The sequence below is a fragment of the Mercenaria mercenaria genome, chromosome 6 (assembly GCF_021730395.1).
Source record: "Mercenaria mercenaria strain notata chromosome 6, MADL_Memer_1, whole genome shotgun sequence".
Taxonomy (NCBI): Eukaryota; Metazoa; Mollusca; class Bivalvia; order Venerida; family Veneridae; genus Mercenaria; species Mercenaria mercenaria.
Window position 1 is genome coordinate 77883933 of NC_069366.1, and position 26938 is coordinate 77910870.

General features: G+C 35.8%; 1 protein-coding gene and 1 long non-coding RNA gene across 2 annotated transcripts; both read left to right on the forward strand.

Annotated features, from left to right (window-relative positions):
• The first annotated feature begins 202 nt into the window (after nucleotides 1–202).
• On the forward strand, nucleotides 203–10770 carry LOC128558091 (uncharacterized). Its single transcript, XM_053546917.1, has 3 exons — nucleotides 203–443; nucleotides 1519–1638; nucleotides 10574–10770. Exons 1-3 carry the CDS (start codon nucleotides 203–205, stop codon nucleotides 10768–10770), a joined length of 558 nt encoding a protein of 185 aa, XP_053402892.1.
• On the forward strand, nucleotides 10769–21710 carry LOC128557869 (uncharacterized). Its single transcript, XR_008371458.1, has 3 exons — nucleotides 10769–11170; nucleotides 17260–17367; nucleotides 18011–21710. It is a non-coding gene; the product is annotated as an uncharacterized LOC128557869 (long non-coding RNA).
• The last annotated feature ends 5228 nt before the right edge of the window (nucleotides 21711–26938 follow it).

Below are 26938 nucleotides of genomic sequence, written 5' to 3' on the forward strand. Positions count from 1 at the left end.
CAGTACCGTTCACATAGGTCTCAAAGGGTTAAACTCGGTAAAATAACTAGTGAATGGCAAGAAATCTTAAAGGTGTCCCTCAAGGTTCAATCCTCGGGCCTCTGGTCTTTAATATATTCTTAAATGATATATTCTATTTCGTACATAGGTCAACTCTTTACAATTATGCAGATGACAGTACCCTTTCTTTCCAACACAAGACATGGATATACAGTTATTTTTATTATTAAATGATATATCACATTTCGACGACGAGAAGAAAGCTGGTGAAGCTCTAACGATAGTAAACACGATCGTTGTATTTACTGGAAAGATACAACCGCAAAGTGTTTTCACTGATTTGGCTTCAGACGAACAACACGTGTATGGTCCTATAACTGGCGGCACAAATGATAACGTATTCCGTTATGAGACAGACCACTTCCTGGATTTATCTTGTCAAAGTAAGTGTATAGCTTACGTTAAACACTGTTTCTATAGGTTACTTATATAGAAGAGCTGATAAACAAAACTATATGAAATTTAGATAAAGAGTCTCTGTCTTTGAATACTTCATTTGACATACTTAGTGTATAAACAATTGCTGGTTTGTAGAATTTCTCGGACTTCTGATTGTCTTCAGAATCAAACTTAACAAGAGCTGTCGGAGGACAGCAACGCTCGACTATTCAACAGTCTTGTTAGTTGAATGAATATTAAAGTCGGAAACGTGGCATACTTTTGTAAAATTGCAAAACAGGGTAATGGGACCTGTACAGTTCATACCATCTCATGACACTGGATAATCGTGTGAAGTTTCAATCCATTCGCATTAGTGGGTACTGAGATACCAACTTACATACAAAAACTTAACCAACAAACTGCGGGGTCAAAAAGGGACATAATTTTGTAATAATTGCAAAGCAGAGTTAGGGAACTTGTGTCATGCATATCAGATCATCACAGTGAACCAGTACGTGAAGTTTCAGTTCATTCCCATAAGTGGGTACTAAGATACTAGCTAGTTTACATACAAAAACTTAACCCAAAACAGTCGAAAAAGGGGCATTATTTTGTAAATTGCTATGTAGAGTTATGGAACCTATGCACTGCATGTCAAATTATCTGAGCGAACAAATGTGTGAAATTGCAATACATTCCCATTAGTGGGTAATGAGTGGCCATGCACGTGTGGGTGGTGTAAGCGTCTTAAAGCTGAATATTCGGCGTAATGCGGTAGATGGTCCCCTCATAGACTGTTTTCCAGGATAGTTCACTCAGGGATGTAATACATATCAGAGTTAGAGATATGTATTGAGTATTGGTGGTGGTTTATGGTTGTTTAATTTAATCTTTTTATGCTTAACGTATTTACAAATCATGTCAGAAATCCACGCGGTGTTATTCGACACTTACATACCAAAACAGCCGCCTCGGTATCCTAGTGGTAGAGCGTCCACTTCGAGTGCGGGAGGTCGTGGGTTCGATCCCCTGCCGCGTCATACCAAAGACGTATGTTGTTTTTATTGTATTTAACAGATTCAAGATCAAATTGTGGAGCAAGCATGTATCTGAACAGAAGCAAGTGCTACAAATGTGGATACATTTGTGGACGGACCAAGAACACTTCACCTCAGTTCTGCCTGAGTACTTGCTCAAGTAAGTTTTTTTCAGTAACATACATTTTGTATTTTCTTCTCTGGAAAGCTGTTTGAATCACTATTGACAACTGATAAAAAGACTTGTAATGAACTTGAAATTAAAAATAGTTATTTTATCATATCTTTATAAGGTATGTAACCCTGACAGCAATCCGATATGAATGCACAAAGGCATGAATCAAGTGTCCTTTCAATTTAAAATTGTAATCGTATTCAAAATCACCGTAACAAGAAAGCAAATAACTTTGTAGATTTGTAGAAAACAGTCTTAAGAACACATTCGCCCGTTAGTCTGACTTGGATTGCCAAATATTGTTGAGATACGAATGGATATAAAATCATAAAATATTTAATGACCCGCGGGTCCCTAATACAATTAACCCGCCAGGCTTCGCTGATTTCCGTAAGTCAACGAAGACAGTGTCACGTGACGAAAATTTAAGTACGTCGAAAACATCAATGGCTGATTGGCTGTGATCGGATTTTGTTTAAAGACGGCGGACAAATGTAGAAATTTACAAATACTTTGCTTTTCTCTGCCATTTCTACAAAAAAAATGCATTTATGCTATCAAATTACGCCTGTTGTTCAATAAAAGTAAAGGCAGTTTACCAGAAAATGCGATCATGATGTTGTTGTGTTTCTTAAAATAGATTCAGCGTGGCTCTTTGTATGGTCCCGTGCGATCAATCAATTCATCTACATCTGCATGATAGTCCCCACAGTGAATAACTGTCTATGACTGGGAGGCGAATGTCTGGTCGGCAAATTGATGATTAAGCCGCAGTTGAAATTAAAAATGAGGGTGCAGTATTAAAATCAGTACTACTATATTACAAGTTAAAGGTTAAACGATGATATAAACATATATTTCAGCTTAGGACATTAGTAATCTAGGCCACTGCAGAACTCGTTAAGAGTAGCACTGGATTTTACATGATGTAGTAGGTTGTTCCAGAGTCAAATGGTTCTAGGAAAAAAATGAGTTCATGTGATAATGTGTGCGAGAGGAGGGAATATGAAAGTAAAGGTCCCTAGATTCTTGTTGGTACTGGTGATCTACAAAAACAATGGAATGATGGATTTTATACAAAATAATTAGGGATGTGAAATTTCTCCTTGTTTCTAACGTTTGCCATTTAAGTACAGTTAACATTTCTGTGATGATTGATCTGCAGTCATAGTTGATTAGAACATATCTGGCTACAGCCTTACGCACTCCTTCAATTTCATATGTTAGAATTTTTAGCCATGGATGCCAAACAGTAGAGCAATATTCCAGTCATGGGTGAACATATGTTTTATACGGAGTTTCTTTAATTTTTGTATTTAATATTTGTTTGAACATTTCTTTTTATGTTTTTTAGGGTCTTGTTTGATACATTTTATAAGCGATTTCCAGCTGAAGTCCTCACTGATGGTTCGCCAAAAGTTTTAGCGTTTTATTTTAGTTTTTAATTCATAGATATGGGAAAAGCAATGCTTTTTTTTCTTTGTTTTTATGTTTTGATATCCTAATTACTTCGCACTTATCAGAATTAAACTCCACGAACCAGGTCTTTTCCCAAGTTCTAACTTATGAAAGTCCTGCTGCAGAGTGTCACAATCATGCATGCTATTAATAGTGAGAAAAACTACTGTATTATCAGCAACGAGTCTTACGCTGCTTTTAAGTGAAGGACAGACCCTTTGGGTACCCCCGACACCACAGGTAGTATATCTGATTGGTGGTCTTTTGTGTTCGTTTTTAAGGAAAGATTGAATACACATGTATGTTTTTCTCTATATATACCTAATTAAAATAGCTTGTAGACCAAAATATTTGCTGAAATCACTACTTTTAGGTATGTCTTACTCTGTTTACCAGCTTCAAGGTTATCAAAAATGTCTAGACTAAAATCATTTAACTGAGATTCACAACTGTGCTTTTAGTGGAAGCAATGTTTGATAGAATTAGGCAAGTTTTATTATCTAGATGATTTATAATATTTGATACTAAACATACTCTGTCAGTTGGAAGCAATGCAAGTAAGAGAATAGGCCTGTAATTGCTGGCTTTGCTTTTGTTTGTTTTGGGTTAAACGCCGTTTTTCAACAGTATTTCAGTCATGCAACGGCGGGCAGTTAATCTAACAAGTGTTCCTGGGTTCTGTACCAGTACAAACCTGTTCTCCGCAAGTAACTGCCAACTTCCCAACATGAGTTATCAGAGGTGGAGGACGAATGATTTCAGACACAATGTCTTTTATCAAATCGTCACGGAGAACCTACGCCCCGTCCGAGGATCGAACTCACGACTCCGCGATCCGTAGACCAACGCTGTCCCTACTGAGCTAAGCTAAGCTAAGCGGGCGGGTCGCTGGCTTTGCTTCTTGGGCCCTTTATGTATACATGGGCAACGATAGCTGTCCTCAATTCTTGGGGAACATTGTCAGTACCATGTGAAGACATGTAAATTTTAGTGCCATTTTATAGAAGAGCAGTATTTCAGCTGTGGGCGGACATAGGTGTTGTAAGCTGTTTCTTTTACTTTCCTGTTGTTTGTTTTGAAATTCCTTCTGATGAATCTAAGTGAATTATTTGCTTTTGATGTGATATTATCAATATGTTTTGACCAACTGAGATCTTTACTTAGTGTGACGCCAAGGTATTTAACAGCGTCTCTAGTTTTACGTGTATAATTGTTGATGATATTTTTTTGAGTAATCCTCAATACCTCACACTTATCCGGATTGAACTCCATACATAAGATACAGATATACTGTAATTAATGATATATGAATAGTGAATACGGCTCTCCGGCATGAATAATATAAAGTAAGATAATACAGACATACAGACAGACACTCTCTGTTATTTCCAGTCTTTTCAACCGAAATATGATGGGAAAAGAAAGCATATTACATGAAATTCAAACCATGGTGTGAACTTCTATAGATGACATTTTTATTATTCTCACTTACAATTCATTGATTTACATGTATTGCATATATATATCTTACGATGACAACAGTATTGCACATAGACATAAAATTAGCCTTTTTCTATATTCGAAATCATTTCTGTTTATATGCGACTGAAAATTTAAGAAAAGAAAGAAATCGGTTGAAAATATATCAGTTGAATGACTTGAGTACAATGTAATACAAAACTGCCGCACGAATAGCCACCTGCGGGTTATTTCACTATTCATACAGGACCGTACGATTAGCCACTTCCTTTAGCGTAGTTTCCGACTCCTTTCGGAAATGTTACGGACGTATCCAAAAGATGCCGGTTGTGTCACTGAAATCGAAAGTTAACAGTTTTATATCCGTCTCCACCGGCAGAATCTATCAATGTACAAGTAAATTTAGCCAGACAATGTCTTCGTTAATGGAAGTTTTATGCAATGACCTTCCTATTTAATTCGCTACGGACTCTTATCTGTCCAGGATTATAACTTTAAGCTTGATTTTAGTTTAAAGGTTTATGTATTTTCAAATTTTCATCCGCATTCTTTATGGCAAGACCCATAACTTTGAAATAAGATTTACTTCAAAATAAAATATAATGCCATGGCCTCTCTGACGGGTGCACTGTCACTAACATTTCTTTAATTATACCCACTGTTTAAAAAAAGTATTTTTCCCGTCCGTCCATACGTCCAAAGTTTTGTCGTGCATATCTCAAAAAGAATTAAACCTACAGTTATCAAATCTAACGGGATTGTTGTTTAGCATGTTAAATTGTGTACCAGGTTTTCACACAGCCAGACCAGAGTTATAGCCCTGCCATGGTCAGAATATTTATCTAAGCGTAGTTGATCCCACCCGCTTAGCTCAATAGGGAGAACGCAGATCTGTTTATCGCGGGGTTGTGAATTCGATCTCCGGGCTGAGCGTATATTCTCCGTGACGATTTGATAAAAGATATTGTCTCTGAAATCATTCGTCCTCCGCCTCTGATTAATATGGGCAGTTAGGTACGGACAGGTTTGTACTGCACTGGTTAGGTTTAACTGCCCGCCGTTTCATAACTCACGGTGTATGATCAATCCTATTTTGTTGATACAAAACTAGCGGTGCCTTCACTTTTTGGTATAAGCAACGAACTTTTACGTACAAAAAATGTAAACACGTTATGGAGCAGCAGGCAGTTACGTCGAAAAATACGACTGATGTTATCACGGAACATAAGTAACTTCCAAGCTTCCACCTGCATGAAAACAAAATGAAAAGCTTCAGAAGTTTTCGCCAAATAAACGCCTGTAAAAATGAAGCAAATGGAAATCGTTTATTGCAATTTTTTTAAGATTTGTGATGTTTTGAGCATAGTTTTTTTTACAAATATATTTAATTTTTATCTAAACAGAAACAGTAAAAGAACAGAAATCATTTTTTGAATCAATTTCTACTCTTAAAAACACAATTTCATCAAAATAAAAAGCATCGATATTTACGTATAACACTGAACTGAGGCACCTCCGTTATTTTCCAAAACTTTAATGTAATATTTAGCAACTGTATTTTTAATCGTTGGTTTAACAGCTGCTTTCGACATAAATCCATTATACGAGTATATATGGGACGTTTCTTTGAGCATAGGTTTAGGGAAGGACTAGATCCCTATTCTCAGTAACCTTGCTTTCTCGCATAAAGAGTAAGATCGATAGTGAGACGGGAACTAAAGTTTTATGATTACAAGTCAGCGACTACACCACAGAAGTGCCGAAATAGTCCTTTGTACGTTTACGCACGTGGCCCTTATCATTTATAACGAAAATTGTGTTCCGCAGGTATAAGATCTAACTTCCTAGCATGTATGAGATTTATAGTGGTGTTTATTATTTGTCTACACAAAGGTAACGTGTACATAAATGATGTTTGTTTGTTCGGTTGTATGCCCACTTTCAACATTATTTCTGCTATATAGGGCGGGCAGTTCCCATAGCTTTAGTTCCTGGGAAGGACCAGTACTAGACCCAAAAGTCCGTAAGCAGCACCCTACTTTCTTACATAAAGAATCATGGTCAGTAGCAGGGCTTTCATCAGTGAGAGGTTTCAGAGAATACAAACTTGTCTATATATGTATTCCCTAGATTCTACACCATGGACCCGGCCCGTACATAAATGAAGTAGATTTTGAAAACGAGTTCCCTTAAATGCCTTTCAAAGCCATTTGCACGTGAAAATACTGTTATAATAGCTACAGTTATTGTCAGCAGTGGACGTTGAGAATTTGAGGCCCGTCTGGTAAACTTTCATTAACCCTGTCATACATGTATAGATAAATTTATATTTTGCTACATTTAATTGCATGCACATATTCTACCTTAAACGACTTCTTCCTGGATTTCTGACCAGTACTCGCGTGGAAGGAAAGGATTGTGAAAGTCACAGTCAAATTATGCTTTCGGGATTCGAACCCGCGACCTCTGAGTATGGAGTCCAACCAACCAATGCGCATCCACGCTACTCCGGACATTTTCAAACATGAACTGCAATTTTCATTTTTGTTCAACGCCCGGGGGTCATAAATCAACCTTACATTCAATTAACATTGTTGTCATGTCTCAGTGGTAAACTTGTAGAACGTAACCGCTCACCTGATGACTACTCGGCCGATCCTATGTTTTTTTCCTGATCTCTCTACAGTAAAGAAATCAAAGAACTCATTTTGAAGTCGAGAATAAATTAATTTGTACAGTATAGATAAGTATAAATCTAAATTCATTGAAAGTAAACAAAAGAATATCACCTCTCTTTCTAAAGTTGTAATTCTTGGTAGACTCCATCTAACTATCTCGAAAAAAGCATTCAGCACGCAAGACATCATGACGTAACCATGATGCGTCAACATCACATGTCACATTGCCTCATCCCACCTCCTCCCCGCCCCACCCCCCCTAAAATATCTCGTTGTTACATCTCCATTTAGTAAGAAACACCAGAAAGGAACACACGTACAAAGTCTGTGTCTCCGTTGGCCTAGCGTCCTCCTTCGGAGCGGGAGGTTGAATCCCGCTAGACCGCCTGGCCTGCAAGGATAGGATTCGAGAGGTAATGCGCACAGAGGAAAAGGTGACTCATAGTCCAAAATTGATTGGCCCTTTAATAGGGGCGACACTGTAATAAACAAAACCTTAAACAAAGATTAAAAACTGACACGCGCATTTTTGACAATTAGGCCTATATGCCGAAGGATAAAGGAAGGATTTTTTTCAGCCAGAAACAGACAGCTCTCACAAATACCTCCCAAATTTAATGTTTCATAAGCTCTGGGACAAAATATTTTCGACATAATATAGGTGCCTTTACACAAAAAATATAGTTGACTTACTAATAAATAAATATTGCAAGATTTTTGCATTTGCGAGAAGTTATTTCCGCTATTTTTATACTCTAATATTAACACCATCTAATTAAACATCCGAACAATACCAAAATACCAGGATTCGCATTTTAAATACATTTTCATCACACATGTCACCTTCCTCTACTATGACACGGAACTGAAAACACATTTTATTTCATAATCGGATACAAAATTGGGCAAAATACTGTGTCGATTACTTTTTTACATCTTCGATTTGTTCCGTAAAATCACCCAAGTTATGAAATAAAGACAAATCTGAGAATAAAGGGACGATAAATAAGGTCACTAGACTTCCGACTTACAATGTTTAACCAAGACAAATAGGAAAAGTTAAATGCTTGTACGCACCAGTGAGTTGAAGACGCGACTTTTGTACCAACAATATAGGATTGATCATACACCGTGTAACTGAAACACTATCAAAAAACGTATTTGCACGTCAGGAATCTTATTTATAGTTATGTAATTATAGGTTTCCCATTCTTTTATCAGTAGCATCAGTTATATTTAGATATCTGGTTTCCCACATTAATATTACTTATTGAATCCGATTTTTCAATTTTTCAAATCATAAGAGTTTAGATAAGATATCCCCAGAAGGCATACACGAGTTCAGCTTGAAAGAAAGTTTTAATTTGCTTTTGAGGCATTTCAGGATGGGCCTGCAACGTAGTGCTTTCTACCCGAATTCGTTTTTAACCAAAGTGATTTGATATGTACAAGACTTCAAGAATCATCACAAAACTAGGTCTGTTGTATCCTTGTAAGATCCTCTATCAGATTTGTTCAAATGATTCCGTTTGACTCATTTTTATAGGGGCCACCAGAGCTAAAATAGGAAAACATTGACATTACTTCTTCTCATTTCACCGTTTGATTTTCTGTAGCACTAGTCTGTTAATAAATCTGTATATAGTAAATTGATAAGTACAGCAAACGTACGACTAGAGAATACAGCTGTTGCGACATCCTTGGTCTTGTAATCTAGTCTGTTACACTGATCTGTCTTAGCGAATACAGTATGATATGTAGTATAAACGCGTGGAAGCGTCTTCTTGTAATCAAGACTTAAACCTATTCTTATTAACATAAAACTACGATACAGTTTTAATATTGACTTCAAAGAGGAAACCAATAAAATCTCAAGCATTAGTTAGTTAAGTCGACCAAAGTCTTAAAATAACAAATACTAGTTTTTACAAAACAAAATGAAGTCATACATCCATACAAAAATGTTACTTGAAAAAATTTCACATTTTCTGTGCACATGTTCAATAATTTGTTCAAAACAGATCAGATCTGATAGCTGTCGTATAGTTTCTAATGCTCATTAGATATTTCATAAAGACGCAGTTTTGGTGCCTCATTTTTAATATTGCTGTGTCTTCTTTGTCTTCTTTACTGCTTACAAGGAACAAAGCCCATTCGATGCTCTGCCTATAGCTACATTATGTAAACAGTTATAATTACCTCAACGTCAGTAACATAAGACTGTCCCAACGTAATAGTCAACTCAGTTTGTATATATCATATTCAGTAGAAGCCGACGAAAATCGTATTTCCGTTTATCTAAATATACCAAAAATTTATGCTTATAGGATCATAATAAATATGAAAACGAGCTTACTGTACAAAATTTTACAGCTGTAAAAGACCTGTAATTTTGTTCAAAATTACAGTCATGATTACCTCAATTTTTCACCTGTAGATTTTATATAACAACATTGATTTTACAGCTGTAGATTGTAATTCTCTAGAAAGGGTAGCAATTACTACATGAATGGCAGAATAAATGATCTAGTAAGTAAAGAACAATAAGAAATATGTTTCTAGTTTAGCAATTGCAAAGTTAAAGAGTAGAACTAGGATACAAAGTAGAAACTATTCATCATATCTTGTTTATAAAACTTTGTCATGAAAACATATGACAATTTTGTATTTTTTGCTTTAAACTTATCAGTTTCAAATAAAGAGTAAATTGTTAATGCATGTGCTTACATATGTCCTTTTACAACTGTATTAGATAATTAAACATTTGCACTTACTCCATAATGGCTAAAATTCCAATATTTTAGATGATGTGGTGGCTCTGTGAATTTAAGTTATATCCCGCCAAAATGCATTAAAGATGGCTGACAGAACTCATGTTTCCCTCTAAAAACAAATTACAGATGTAGTTTTGAGGCATGACCATTTTACAGCTGTAACTTTCAACTAAAATTTTTTACAGCTGTATTTTTGAGACCTGCAATTATTTTACACCTGTAAATTTCAACTGTATTTCTGGAAATTCACATACAGGTCTTTTACAGTTGTAATTTCAAAATACAGGTATTTTACAGACGTTTTACAGCTGTAAAACTGGTCCTATTTTCGTACAGGTAAGCCGATTTTCTCCTAAGTATGCATCATCCGTGCAAAGTCAGTTAATGTTTTTTAAAACGATACATAATTATGATGAAACCGTGTCTCAGTTTATAAGATCATTGTGGATGGCCTTGCACATTATTGAGATACACTTTGTATTATGTTGAAGTAACCATTTTAGTATAAATGATTACTATCTTCACTTTCAGATTTGTATCAATCTACTAGTACCTTAAGCCTTGTAGATATGTCGGAGAATAATCATAACAGTTGCACGGACCTGTTGTTATATCAGGTGGCCATTGTGGTACTCGTTTTTGTAACAGCGATACTGGTTCTGCTTCTACTATGTGTGACGTGCAAGTACTGTAAAGCTGTGAATGAGGAACGCAAGCAATCTGACTAAAGTACATCTCCTATTACGCTACGCATAGGATCTGAGAACGACCTATTCATAGCCTCGTTCTGACGACCCTTTCGCTAGCCAATCAGAATTTAACTTACAAAATTTAGCAAATTACCTGTAGCCTTGTCTTTTGATATTTACAATTCTTATGTCGGATTATGTCAGATAGCCGGTTAGCTCAGTCGGTAGGCCACTTGCTTAGTAATCGAGGGGTCCCGAGTTCGAGCCCTGGAATAACTGCACATTTTTCTTACTCTTTGACATTCTAACAAGTCGTCTCATTGGTTAAAATAAAAATAGCAATGCTGGAAATCCAAAATATACAGAAGACGTATGTGAATGGGTCGTTCTCAGATCTTCGTTTAGAAGATCAAGTACTTCAGTCAGATTGGAACGCAAGGTACGGAGCATCAAAATATTAATTCAGTTTAAATTTTACGATTCGGAATGATCATTTAAGTTGATACACTTGAGGTTGTCGTAGTAAGTGCAGTAAATTTGCTATTGTCTTTTGTTAAAACAGTTTGATGGATGACTTATTAACTTAAAGCCCTGCTCCCGTCCTACCTTTTAACCTTAAATTGTCACTGAAAAAGCATGAAAATCCTGACTATGAACAATGACGCCTGTCAAAACAGAGTCTATTTTATATTAAATTCTATACGAAGTACCTGTGGTTTTGCGTGCTAAAGTGTGGCACGTGGCCGTTAACAGTTACCTATTGTTATCATGGGTTGCATACACACAAAAGAATTTGAATAGCTGGGGAGCAGGGCTTTAACTGAGCACGAAGTGCTCAAGGGTGAGCTATTGTGGCCGGTGATTGTCCGTCGTGCGTCGTTCGTCGTGCGTCAACATCTTTCTTTAAACAACATCTCCTCCTAAACCACCAGGCCAATTTTGATGAAACTTCACTGGAATATTCCTTTCATAGTCTTCAGATTGTTCAATGAATAGTCAGTATAAACCATTGACCCCGGAGAGGGGCCATATTTGACCCTAGTGATATAATTTGAACAATCTTCATAGAGACCAACTAGATGATGCTACATTCCAAATATCAAAGCTGTATTCCTTGGGGTTAAGAACAAGAGGATTTTCAAGTCTATATAAAACATGTGACCCCAGGGCAGGGCCATTTTTGGCAATAGGGTGATAATTTGAACAATCTTGGTAGAGGACCACTAGACAAAGTTACATACCAAATATCAAAGCCCTAGGCCCTGTGGTTTTGAGCAAGAAGATTTAAGTAAACAATGTGGCCCCCAAAGCCATATTTAACCCTCGGGGGATAATTTGAACAACCTTGGTAGAGGACCACCAGATATTACTACATACCAAATATAAGAGCATAGGACCTGTGATTTCGGAAAGAAGAGTTTTATAGTTTTTTCTTTTGGTTTCCATGGCAACCAGAGTTTTGGATGGAACTCCAATCTTTGAATAAATATTAAAGAAGAATATATAAGGACCATCCCTGTGAAGTTTTGTCAGAAATGGCAAGGTTGTTTAGGAGGAGATGCTAATTTAAAGAATAGGTGAGCTAATAAGGACAAGAGCTTAGATAAACGTATGTGACATGCTCTTTTGGTTCTCTACCAAGACATGTTCAAATCATAACCCTGGGTTCAATATATATCACACCAGGGGGATCCCTTGTATAACGTTTGATACAGATTGCAGTATTCACCTTTAATATTCTTAGCAAACTTACTTTGTTGTTTTTGAAGCTACGGCAAAGAGATTTGGGCCACTTGTATAATTTGTAACAGGTTTCAGTAGTTATCTTGAATAATGTTTATTATGACCTACATACCTAGTTTTTTGTTTTGTTTTTGAGCTTAGCAAATCAATTTGTTCAAGCAAGCAACTATAAACTCAGGTGAGCGATATAAGTCCATCACTGCCCTCTTGTATAATATAAAAAAGTTTGTTCATAATACATTCAGATATTATCATCTCTTGTGTGTCTTATTGGTTTGCCCTCCAATTGTCTTGCCTTGCCAAGATTTTTGCAAATTTTGGATTTATTTTTCAAGGTCGATATATAAGTTTATGTGTAATTGTTATATTCTCAAAGGGTCAAAATTAATATAACAGAAACAATTGTTTAAAACATAATAAATGTATGTTATGTTGATCCTGACTAAAGAAATTATTCTGAATGGAATATGTTTAGTGTATGAAATGTTAGCTTGAAGTGTAACTGGAACGAAATATTGTCTTTTAGTAGGTTGGCACCAAGTGTTGCTGTTTAACATGTACATTTGAATTTTAAAGAAGATGTCCTTAAGAGAACACAATCAAGTAAGATATCTTGAACATGGCTGGGGCGGGGTGGTGTGGTTACAACTTCATATGTTGAAGGTTTGAACATTCTTTGAAAAAGGAATGGAAAAATATATGTATATAAATTTTAAATTATTTTTGTGTGTGTGTGGGGGGGGGGGGGGGGGGTCGGTGGGGGGGGCGGGGATGAACGGGTGAGGGTAAAAAACTTCAAATGCTGATTATAAATATTGATAAAAAAATGAAAAACAACATTGGGGTGGGGGAGGGATGCATGGTCGGTGGTGGGTATGACTGGATGGAGGAGCAAAGTGGCAGAATAATTGTACAACTTGCATGTTGATAACTATTCATGGAAGGTTTAAAAATTCTAAAATAAGGAATGAAAAAAAAAAGTTTGGGGATTTGGGGTTGGGAGGAGGAGGGGTGTGACCAAGGCAAGGGGGTGACCAGGTGTGGGTACACAAGTTCACATGTTTATAATAAATGTTCATGGAAAAGAATGAAAGAAGTTTAATGAAATTCTATAAAATGATAAGTTTGTTATGTACAAATATGTATATTTTTGAACCATGAAAGGACTATAACTCTCAAGTTACTAAAGAAATCCGGACGAAATTGTGTGTGCACAACCACATTATAGTGATCTAAATTCAATTGAATTTTCATAGTTCTAGGTCAAATATATCAAAAGTTGTGAAGCAGAAATTGCCATATTTATAGTGCCCTATATAGTTAACACTAGAGACTTCTAAGGGCCATAACTCTGGTGTTACTCAGGCACTCTGGCTGAAACTTGACGGGCCGCATAACCTCATAGTGGTAAACATGTATATGAAGTTTTATTTAATTATTCCCAACTACTTCATAGATATGGCTCCGGACGGACGGAAAGACGGACGGACTGACACACGGACGGACAGACAACGCCAGTACTATATCCCTCCGACTTTGTCGGGGATAATAACAACTAACAATCATATAACAGTACAAACAAATAAACATAAAGAGAAGCACATGATTTATCAAGCATAAAAAGCACATTATACATAAATAAAGCTGCAAGACTTCAAATTATACAAGGTAAAACCTGAAAGGTTTGTGCTGATCTTGACCACAGTCTAAAATAAATTAAGATCTCATCAGTAAAATTCTGAAAGTTAATATAAACACAAAAGTGCACCAGCTACAAAAATGTCTTCAAAAATCACATATCATCTTGAATCAGATTCAAAGAGACCTGATTAGCACATAACTCTCATCTGCATCTGAGTCCTATGTGGCTGAATGGTTGTGGTTGTTGTTGTCAAATTACTGTCCTCTCAATGCTTCTGACAAGAGCTTTAGTTATACAAATCTATTTTAGCTGGATTGTGATAAAAAGTTCAAGCTTATTTGAACTACTCTTGAGTCCGCTTCCCGGAAAAACCAGTACTGGTGTCATACGAGAAGGCATGGTCGTGACCTCAGTGGGGCTCGATCCCAAGACTTCCTAGTTTACAGTATATGTGTTGTTGAGATGATATTCATGTAGAAAATATCCGTACGGCATGGGGTAGATCCTGCACACCATGAAAACCATAGGGCCTAGGGCTTTGATATTTGGTCACCCTGTAATTTTCCGCTGCTCAAGCGATTATGCTTGATGAATAAAAGAAATAATTTACAGGGTGTTACATAGGTTCGTGCACAAAGTTTGTCATAGTATTCCAAGAATTTAAACGATAATTCCTGATTTGATAAAGTGACACAAGCTCGAAACAAACTGGATCCCAAAAATCTTTGAGCAAGATTTGCTCCCACCCCTCTTCGTACCGTCGATAGCACCCAGGACTGGTTACGGAGTAACAACGTGCCTAACTTCATACAAGAACAGCCAGAAAACTCCCGATATCAATCCTATAAAAAACATCTGGGACATGATTGACAACGACATTTATAAATAGACGTACCCGTAAAAATTAACGTCGCAATCATTACGCATGGTCTAGTGTACCTTTTCAACATTTTCAAAATCTAATACATTCTAAGCCAGATCGCCTGAAAACAATGTCATAAAAGTGACCTTGAACAGTAAAACGGTTTCCGGGTGATAACTCAAGAACGCTTGGGCCTAGGATCAAGAAAGTTGATAGGGAGGTTGGTCATGACCAGCAGATATCCCCTATTGATATTGATATTGAGGTCAGTATGTTAAAGGTCAAGGTCACAGTGACCCTGAACAGTAAAACGGTTTCCGGAAGATAACTCAAGAAGGTTTAGGCCTAGGGTCGAGGAAGTTGATAGGGAGGTTGGTCATGACCAGCAGATGATTCTGATTCTGAGGTCAGTATGTCAAAGGTCAATGTCACAGTGACCAGGAACAGTAAAATGGTTTCCGGGAAATAACTCAAGAACGCTTGGGCCTAATGTCAGGAAAATTGATAGTTAGGTTGGCCATGACCAGCAGATGACCCCTATTGATTTTGAGATCATTAGATCACAGGTCAAGGTCACATTGGCCAGGAACAGTTAAACGGTTTCTGATTTTCTTGTCCAAAACCATATGGCCTAGGGCTTTGATATTTGGTATGTAGCAAAATCTAGTGGTCCTCTACCAAGATTTTTCAGATTATTTCCCAGGGGTCAAATATGGCCCCACCCCGGGGGTCACATAGTTTATATAGACTTCTGAGGAAAAAACTTTGAAAAACCTTTTGTCCAAAACCACAGGGCTAGGGCTTTGATATTGTGTTTATGACAGCATCAGGTGGTCCTCTACTAAGATTGTTCAAATTATTCCCCTAGGGTCAAGTATGGCTCCGCCCTGGGGGTCACATGGTTTACATAAACTTATAAAGGGAAAAACTTTGAAAATCTTCTTGTCCAAACCTCAAAGGCTATGGCTTTGATATTTTGTAATGTAGCATCATCTAGTGGTTCTCTAGAGTTGACCTTGATCTTGACCTAGTGACCTACTTTCACATTTCTGTAGCTACAGCCTTCAAATTTGGACTATATGCATAGGTTTGTGTACCGAAAAAAACTTTGACCTTGTTATTGACCTAGCTAGTGACCTACTTTCACATTTTTGAAGGTACAGGCTTCAAATTTGGACCACATGCATAGTTTTTTGTTCCAAAATAAAATTTTACCTTGATTTTGACCTAGTGACCTACTTTCACATTTCTCAAGCTACAGCCTTCAAATTTGAACCACAAGCATAGTTTTGTGTACTGAAAATTAATGAACTTTGATCTTGAGATTGACCTAGTGACCTATTTTCACATTTCTGAAGCTACAGGCTTCAAATTTGGACCACTTGCATATTTTTGTGTTCTGAATTGAAATTTGACATTGATTTTTACCTATTACCTTCTTTCACATTTCTCAAGCTAAAACCTCCAAATTTGAAGCACATGCATAGTTCTGTCTACCGAAATGAACTTTGACCATGAAATTGATCTAGTGATCTGCTTTCACATTTCTCAAGCCACAGCTTTCAAATTTGGACCACATACACATTGTTTTGTACCGGAATGAAATTTGACCTTGATTTTGACCTTGAGCTAGTCTTGAAATTTGGAACATTCAAAAATGGCTCAGTGGATGGTGCCAAGATCACTCTTGTTAGGTTAATAGGTTAAAGGCCAAGGTCAAATTAAACCAGAATGGTAGAACTTTTGTTTACAGTGTGCATATAATTTCTGTTCCTTGCGCAATTACTGAATGCATCAAGGGGGGGGGGGGGGGGGGGCATTTCGTGTTCGACGAGCTCTTGTTGTAAATAAAGTTATTATACAATATGGTGTTTGAGGTATACGCAACTAAACCTGTATCCGTTGTTTAGCCACGTATTAACGCGATCAATTTGTACTTGCTCAGTTACGAAAATGATTAAGGGGACCTCCGTGGCCGAGTGGTTAAGGTCGTTGACTTCAAATCACTTGCCCCTCATCGATGTGGGTTCGAGCCTTACTCGGGGCGTTGAATTCTTCATGTGAGGAAGCCATCCAGCTGGCTTACGGAAGGTCGGTGGTTCTACCCAGGTGCCCGCTCGTGATGAAATAATGCAGGAGGGGCGCCTGGGGTCTTCCTCCATAAAAAAAAAATGAAAATGATTAACAGATTCATTAGTTTTTCTTCATAAGACAACAACTTAGCTATAACTGTGATTTTACTGAACACAAATATTGACGATTGACGTGCTTTGCATTTTAGGAACAAGTTCAGTTCAAAGGTTCGTGGCTGTATTTAGATGATACCGGGAGAAATCCAGATGAAAATGAGTAATTTGTGTGAAAGTTTTAAGGTTCGAGTCATAGAAAGGTAAATATGTTACATGGTGAACTTGTAATTATATAAAAGCCGGAAGTCGAACTCGATGCCTCCAAATATGTTGCCGATGCTGTGTCGAAGGAGCAACTGAACCACAAAATATGCCTCTTAAAAGAGAAAAGCGCATTTAAATTGGGTTTGAAATGTATGAAGCTGAACCAAAACTCGAGTTCGGACATCCAAGTACCGCTTACTGTTTAACAGACTAATATACAGGGAGTATCCGCAAATGTTAGGCAAATACAAAGAATCAATATAAGGTATTAAAAATTTCAAAATGTGAAAAGTGTTCTGATTTTAAAATAACAGTATCTTATAAAGACGTGTACTTGGAACAATTCTTAGTTTTACCCGTGAAAATAGAAGACTCACCAGAGAGCACAGTCGAGTATAAAATTGTTTTAAATGAGCTCGTATATAAAATTTCTTTAAGCTGATTATCGCTTATTCTTCATCAAAATGGGGTACAGTGCAATAGAAATATTAATCGGCATTCCAAAAATGTCCTTATTTTCGTAACACGTACTGGTACTGAGTCCCCTCGGCTGTTAGATCCTAAAATTCTGTGAACCGTCGTGATGACAAAGGAGTCTTCTCTCTAGAAACGTTTAAACATGTTATTTTTTTAAACTAGGTTCTGAGCAAAGGTACGGGTAATACGCGAGCTTCATCAGCTTAACACTGCACACATCAACAAACGAGGGCAAATGCATGGAAAACGTTGTCATTTTGTATGAATCTACGTTACTCTTGGATAGAGCATATAGGTATAAGCGGTTGTGCCTTATCAGAAAAGGTGTAAACCGTCGTGAGAAAAGGTGGATTGTTACGCTTTAATTTGTTTGTTGTATGAATTATTGCTTGGGCTTTGTATCGTTTCCTGCTAAAAAAAATACAAAAAAAAAAGAATAGTTCAATAACCAAATTCCATAGTCTATTTATGGAGCTCAAATAGCAATTATATAAAGGTGAATCTTAAGCGCCGATTGAAGAAACTGAATTATTATTACAAAGTGTAATAATGTATATTCTTGACCTCTTCTTTCCGCTAAGTATCAGAGAAATAACCATTGATAACTACGTGGCACTGTATTCTTGAAAAAAATAACTGTCTTACACAGAAAAGAAGAGAAAAAGTTATCATGCCTACATTCTAGAAGCGTCACAATCTTGAAATACATTAGACACATACTCAACAAAACTAGTAACTTGTATATTTCTTTGCATTTTTGCTTAATGACAGATTTGTAAAATGTTGACATGTTGTTAATGTTTTTAAATGATGTAATGTAATGTACTATTAAGGCGAAGTATTTTTTCGGTGGGTAAATTAAATTAAGAATACTTACATTAGTTTAAATTGCAATATATGGATTTGAATTATTTAAGAATTATCCCCCTTTTGATTGATAATATAGGTAAACACTTTTTGTCTGGTGATTGTAGGTAAAAAATGAAACAGTTCAAAATGATATGTAATTTCCTGTGGTATTCCTGTTATTACTTGCCTTTTGTTTATTATTTTACATGCATATAAATTATTAATTTACAAACTGATTCTTCTCTAGGAACACAATATTGATAGGATTAATAATTATTGCTCGTTAACATTATGTCCATTATACCTAATCTTCATTAGTTACTTCTTCTGGTCAGTATACATTATCACTATGAAACCATCACTATATCATCACATGACTGTTAATAAATACTAATTAATCCATGTCAATAAAGTCAATTTAATTCATCACTTAAACATCTTCCAAATATCTGCATTGTACTCTTAGGTACACATACCAAGTCATCACTTTTCTAACAGTCATGGACTGAAATACAAATGTAATAATAAGTATCATGACTATTTGCCATAAAGATTACAATACCTTAACATTTATGACCATGAGAAAACCAACATAGTGCATTTGTGACCAGCCTGATGGATCTAGCACAGCCTGCGCATCCGCGCAGTCTTGTCAGGATCCATGCTGTTCGCTTTCAAAGCCTATTTCAATTAGAGAAACCGTTAGCGCACAGCATCGATCCTGACAAGACTGCGCGGATGCGCAGGCTGGGCTAGATCCATCAAGCTGGTCGCAAATGCACTATGTTGGTTTTCTCTTGGCGCGGCTAAATATGATGAATCATACATATTCATCAAAGAGCATAATACTTACAACAATCATGTATATAACACTTAATATAACTTACGTCAGTACTGTATGATTATCAATACTTGTGTTATTAACAGTTCACTAGTAAAACACACTTTACACATAAATGACTCTATTCTACACATCTATTATTCTTTACATAAAATACATGTATATGACATTCAGTAATTACCTTGTGTGTGAAGCTAATCTCCTGAACATAACAACCATTGGTCTAGTTCTGTTCATTCTACCACTTTAAAACCAAAACCATGAGGCGACATGCAATTTGTATAGAATAAATGGCAGTTGGTAGACCATCGCTGAAATTCGTGTGATAATCTCAATACAAGAAGGATTTCTGTAATAGCAAACCGTTATAAATCATACTAAATCAACACTTCTTTCCTTTAGTTCTTTCATATTTTAGATAGGTTCAATGTTTTTACATTTGCCAGTTATAGTCTCTTTTCAGATTTGTGTTAAATCATTTCCATTCATAGTTACGATATGGTTCGCTTCTCTTACTGCCGCATATGCAACAGGTAGTATTTTACAGAATGAAAATCCGTTGCCTGAAAATAAATGTAATAAAATAAACTTATTATTAGACTAGTAGATATCTAGGCATTTAAGTATCTAAATCTCTGCTGAACGAGTACAATTTTATACTGTTCTCTCCAACAATGTCTAGATTAAAAAATACTCTGAAGTTTTTTAGTACGCAGTTAGGTACATATGTTTATGTTAAGAAAACACATCAAGATATATATATAATAGTTCAATTGTTTAATAAATAGTTATTCATATATTTGCTTATGCTCAAATGATGGTATCTATGTTATTTATTTAGTTGAAAACTTGTGGTTTATAAAGACAGGGAAGAGGGTATTAATTCAAGCTTTTTAATTACCGGATGTGATATACAAGACACAAAGCTCAACTTCATTTTACATTTTATTCTATCCTACAGTCATGTTGTAACAAATATATAGCAGTCGAATAAGTATACATATTTCTTTCTACCAGACTGGGCACCATTCTGCAGATCTTTTAACACGAAAAAAAAAAACTGCAATATTTCTACGTTATTACCATTGCTTCGTTTTGAATATGTCAGTCATTGCACATTATAGTTTTTACATACACTTGTCAGTCAACACCCTTGCCTAACAATGCTAAATACTAAAAACAGATATTGTTGCAGTAAGATATTTCAGATCTTAATTACCAGAACTAGAATACCGTGGAAATGGAATTCTGCATAATGATCGGAAAACTTCACTTTTCACGTTTTGCCTGGATACCCTTAATATTCAAGCATTACTCTTTTGAAATTTCATAAATAATTAAAATTTATGACATGCCTTAATTTTAATTTACGTTAGACGTGTATTTTTAATTTTGATCCTATTCTTGTTTAAGTTTTTCCAGCTTTTGCGTTTTAACATTTTCTTGGTGCTACATTTCTTTTTGATATTGAAAGACTGATGTTATCTGTTTATTACAAGGATCATGTATTGTTTGGCAAAGGATTTGATCCTTGATTACAGTTGGCTATGTAAGTCACATGTTAGACATATCGAATCTGATTTCAGTGGTAATCTGTTATGGTTCTATGGCTTTAATCGACAGAACATTGACATATTACAATGTATTTACTGCTTTGTTTCTCATAGTATTTTTATAATTCCTGTATGGTTTAGTTGTAGATTCATCAAATATTGTTTTGATTTTATTGTCTGTGTTATAAGTGCAGTTTGATATATTTATGTCCATATTAGTGATTTCACCAATACGTGGTTTTACAAAGATGATGCAGTTTCAGATTTATGTGTTTGTATAGTAATTCTCTCAGCATTGTGAAACTATATACATTCTTATTCGTTTTACACCATTCATAATTTTTAAACGACACGTCTGATGAAATAACCAACTTCAGGCTTTATTTTATTATATATTTCGTTTGAAAATTATGAAAGTTGTAATACAAATTCGAATACATTATTCGAGCTTATTTTGACATAACATACCACTGTCTTCCATTTATTGTTTAACTAAAGATTCTTTATATTTATACTAACGTATTTACATTTTTTTTTGTATATTTTGATACGTTTTCGAAATCTTTGTATTACGTTTGTGAAATTAAATGCATATACAATACAAACATTAACATTGTAATCGTTGTTGTTTTTCCCCTTGACATGTAGATCTAGGCGTGTTATTATAACCAGAGTCGAAAGGTTTGATGTACGTTGACACCACGCGACTGATTGTCCGTCGTCAATAGTTTTCGTCAAGCGGCATGGGTTACTAGATGCCTTTTTACCACCATGTTCAATCTGTAATGGCCTCAGCCTATACATATTAAAGAATACCAAAAATACTGCACCAACCAGACCTTTTCAAGAGAAAAAAACTTGCTACAATAAACAAGGAGCTGACCGGCTCGTTTTTCCACAATTTTAAACCAAATCACATACGTATGAATAATAGTCTCTAAATGGCCGCAGACTCAGGCAAGTCATGTTATGCATATTCTGACATTCTCATTCTGTCAAATTGTACACGTACCTGCTATTTCTATCTCCTCTGTTAACGTATTTCATTCAAACGTTGTTCAATATTCAGTATCAAACATTTTACGCGTAACCGCTTCCTAAGTTTGGTCAACCATGGACAAATAACTTTGCTGTTGTACGTAATGGTTCGGTTCACCGAGAGAAATAAAACAATTTTATATGACATTTTCTAATGCACTTTGTAAATAACCGTTTTGTTCTAAGAAAGATTGTACAGTTAGCATTTCGTGGGCTCTATACCTTTCAAACCTTAACTTGGGCGTTGTTTTTTTTTGTTTTTGTTTTTTCTCTTGTTTTTTTTTATACAATTTTTGACACCTGAGTAAATGTACTTTATTTTCGTAGAACTTGCCTGTGGTGGGAATACCCTCTAGGCAAGGAACTGGCTATGAAAACCTTTCATGATTTTTTTGTCTGGGTGTTCAAAATAAATTACCCAAATTTCATCCCCAGTGAGCAATTCAGAACGTTTTTTGGAATCACATTCCATTCCCTTAACACCTTAACAGCAGCAGTGTTTTTCCTTGTTGCTGCAACAACAGTCCTGCATGGACAGTTACCTTTTTGAAGACTATGTTGTGCCCCTTGAAACGTTTTAATACAACGAAAAAACTGTTCTTACATTCACTACAGAACTTCCAAGGATACGATACAACTCAGAATATATCTCTTCCTAGATACCCGCAGATAAACCCGGGCTTAACTGTAAGCCCTGATGTATATGTTTCGGCTGAACTTTCAGAACTTCACAATATACTTAGAAATTCGGCAAATAAAAACATTGGGTACGGTGCCATTGATTAATAAACTTTGATCCTCACACAACCCTGATTTCTATGTTTTGGCTGATTTTTCAAAACTTCACACTATACTTAGAAATTCGGCAAATAAAAACAAAGGGTACTGTGCCATTGATTAATAAACTTTGATCCTCACACAAGTTTTCATAACGGAAGCCTAAGAGAAATCACAATTATTATAAAAATTTTTGTGAATATTTATTTTTCTACGATGTAGACTTTAACGAAGCTTTTCACAATCGTAAATAAACGTATGATTTATACTATGGTGAAATAAAATGTATCGGTCCATGTCCTTTTTACTAGTTAGACTATCTTCTTGTAGTCTGATGTCATCATTTTTATTATATATTGTATATATTAAGCAGCCATCTTGGTCTCGGAGGAGATATTTTCTATATCTAATGAAGCGTGTCGTATTTACAGGTACAGTCTCCACCATACTGAGGAATAAATGTTTTAAATCAAACGAGGCGTCTCGTTATCCTTTATATAATCCATCATATCGATGAGGAGGGTTTTGTTTTAAGAACGAGGCGTTAAGGCAGATGTAAAAATGTTGTCATGCATATGTAGGTCTGCAGCTCTCAAATATGGAAATATCTGACATCCGAGGCTGAACTGACAGGTTTGGACACCAATTAATAGGACCTTTTGAACGATTCGACGAAGTTCCAAAAACTAATAACCCTGATTTAGACAGGGTGAACCCTGCGCGAGAAATGTGACTTTCGTTTTCAAGTTTAGCCTGTGCACTTTCATTTTCATTACTTCCGGGAAAAGCTGAAGGTCGACTGACGTTATTTTCTGTGTTGTTTAACACACATGTACACCAGGCGAGATTGTAAAAAAAGGTGCCGGCCGCCCCGGCTAAATTAAGCTAAACTATTTTTCACATTAAAGACAATTCTTTCTTTTTTCAACTTAATGTACTCCACTTTCAGCTTCATGTAATCCACGCAATTTTATAAACCAGACAATTTTCAAAGGGTGGCGTAGATTCTACATAAATATACACTATGCGATCTTTTTCTGCTTTCTCAGTTAATTGTTTTTAGAAAACTGTTTATAATTTCACCTACCGATAGTATTCGCTGCTAGAATGCCAGTATGATAAATATTTGTTGAAAACGTATTCAAGGATAAAATAATAACGTTGATATAATTGTTAATTATAATAAATAAGTAAATCGTAGATACTTAGACGTTTGAAACAAAGCCATGAACTATAGATAGCAAAAAATAAATCCATATAGGAAATTTTTAACAGTTATGCAATAATTCACGGCTAGTTAAGTATGCAGTATAAGACAAACTTGAGAAAATTGACAGTGTACCCGTACTGTTATTCAAAATTTTATCGCATACATGTGACTCATCTAAGATTTCAAAATGTTTTTGATAGCTACAGCTCCATTATATTGTTTTCGGTTTGCGTCATAGGAGAGGCTGGGAACAAAATTCAGAAATTTGGGGGAAAACATTAAGACTCCATCGATTGGTATTCGCTATACCTGTTTCAAACTAATGCATGGATCGCTATCATGCAGGACTATGTTCACGTTTTTTTCTGCTTGAAAAGTTCTAATATTTGATGATAAAATGATTACCACACAATGACTACGATTAATTACACTGACCCTTTAGTATCACCTAATGGCACCTTTATCATGATACCTGGTATTCATAATGGGATTGTGTTTAGACCTTAAGTATATGTTGATAATTAACAGTACTTACAGGCAAATACATGTTTTCTTTATGTTTTATTATAGAGTATATAACAACAGTATCTAAAGTACAATCGTATTAAATTCAAATTTAGCACCATACTAGTGTTTAAGCACCTATTAATATATATGACAAATTGTTGGCACAACTGTTTCTTTCTTTTCAGATACAACAAAATAGTACTTGCTTATTTATTGCTTATTTATTTAATATATGTAGCCTAAATCTTACAAAAATTTGTAGATTTTACATGTTAATTTTATTTATCAAACAAGTAAAAGTTCTTGTAAAATACGAATTTGGAAACTAAAAATTCAGCCACTTCCCCAAAAACAAACGTTGTCATACTGTCAGTAACTGACAATTTATATTGTAAACCGTAACGCTCAGTCAGAGCAGGTGGGCTGCCACATACAGTTTATTTAGAAGAACAATGCATTTTGACTGAGCAGAATTGTGCGAAATGGGGAAATCTATTTTTGAAATGTCAAACCCTTATTACTTTTGCAGTTATTACGGCCTGTATACGTTTTCACTGTTACACTGTTCTTTTTAAATTAAAAGTCAAGCAAAATGTATACATGACAGACTTGAAACGGAAAAAAACTAACGAGATAAAATTCTGGTATATTTGAAATTTGATGAGTAGAAGTTCTACATAATACTTCAACAATAGACACAACATGTTAATCACATAGCAATAGCAAGAAGTAACATTGCAGGAACTAAACCTATATTTACGTAAGTTTTATTAAATATTCAAAACAATCTGAGACTTGATCCGAAGAAAGAAAATTCTAGTCCATTCCCAATACTAATACCAGTCCCCAAAACCTTTGCACTAACACCATCGAGTCCAGCGCTGACACCAGAGCCAATATCAAAACCAGCTTTTGCTGTAACTGGACCAACGTTGGCGGAAACACTTCCTAAACCAAGATTAAATTCGGCGCCTACTCCGGTCACTTTTGCACGCACACCAGCCCCAGCATTAGGGCCTTGGGCTGAGGCCCCGACGATTGGCCCAACTTTAGCAAATGCATGTCCTACTGAGCTTCCGGCCCTAGCTTCAACTCCTAAAGCAGTAGCCTTTGCTATTGCTGCAGCCTGAGGTCCACGTGCATCAGCTTCTAATATGCCATCTTTTACACGTGCAACTCCAACACCTGCATGAGCAACACTCACTTTTCCCGGAATTCTTTTCTGTTCATAAGATGAAGCTCCAGAATAGGTCCCACTAGACATGCATTCGTCTGGACTGTCATAATCCTCTATAAAATCAAATACATCGTCCACAACGCCTTCTGCGCTGATACCGATGTTTGTGTTGAACTTGATCGACTTATCGGCAGCAGCGGCTTTAATCTGCGCCGATGTTGACTGAAAATAGCAAAATCATATTAGTTATATAAACTACTACTAAAGGTGTATACGCATACTTTGGGAAGTCGGTCACACGAGGATTAAGTAGAGTCTTGGTAATAGATTATTGTCAATGAGCAAAATGTCACGGATTTTAGGACAATTTCTTTCTTATTTACCGTTTATCATAGCAAAAACGAAAGTATGTTGGCACTCCGCAAAACTGATATATGTCTTCAAACGTTTCTTGTACTTTTGATGATAATCTTATGGTGTTATTTTGGTGCTAATACAGTGACAATCATTGGGCAAGTTATGTTAATAGTAAATAAACCTAATGTCATTGCGACTCTTAAATGTCACGGATTTCAGAGCGGACCAGTACGACTTTTTCTTAGATATATGGATACACGTGACAGACATTTCTTATACAAATGCTTGTATCCGACACAAGTTTAAAACAAAGGGTGTGACAGCTCATTCCCGAACACATTCTCTCAACGATAGTTTATCAAATTATGTTGAAATATTGTGTTAGCATTCATACAAAACTTCTATGATTGCGGTATTGGTATTGTCTATGGAACCACGGCGTCTTTTTCTCGCATACATTTTATTTCTGAATAATCACAGTTTTGATTTTTTGCTTCAAATCCGTATGTTCTTAATATATTACCTTTCAGACAGCTTTCAAACCGCCTTGACCCGGATGAACGTATATAAAAAAGGGATAGCTCAAAAGATAAAAAAAAAATCTCCTCTGCTAGACTAAAACACATAGCACTATTAGAAGTTATCAAGATATTGTGTTGTAAATGCATGTACAGTACATGTAAATGAAAATGTTAATGTTATGTTGACAAACTTTCGAACTTTACACACCGTTTTATTGGATAAGCACAGACCGTAAGTGTCAAATCCGCTATTAATTCTT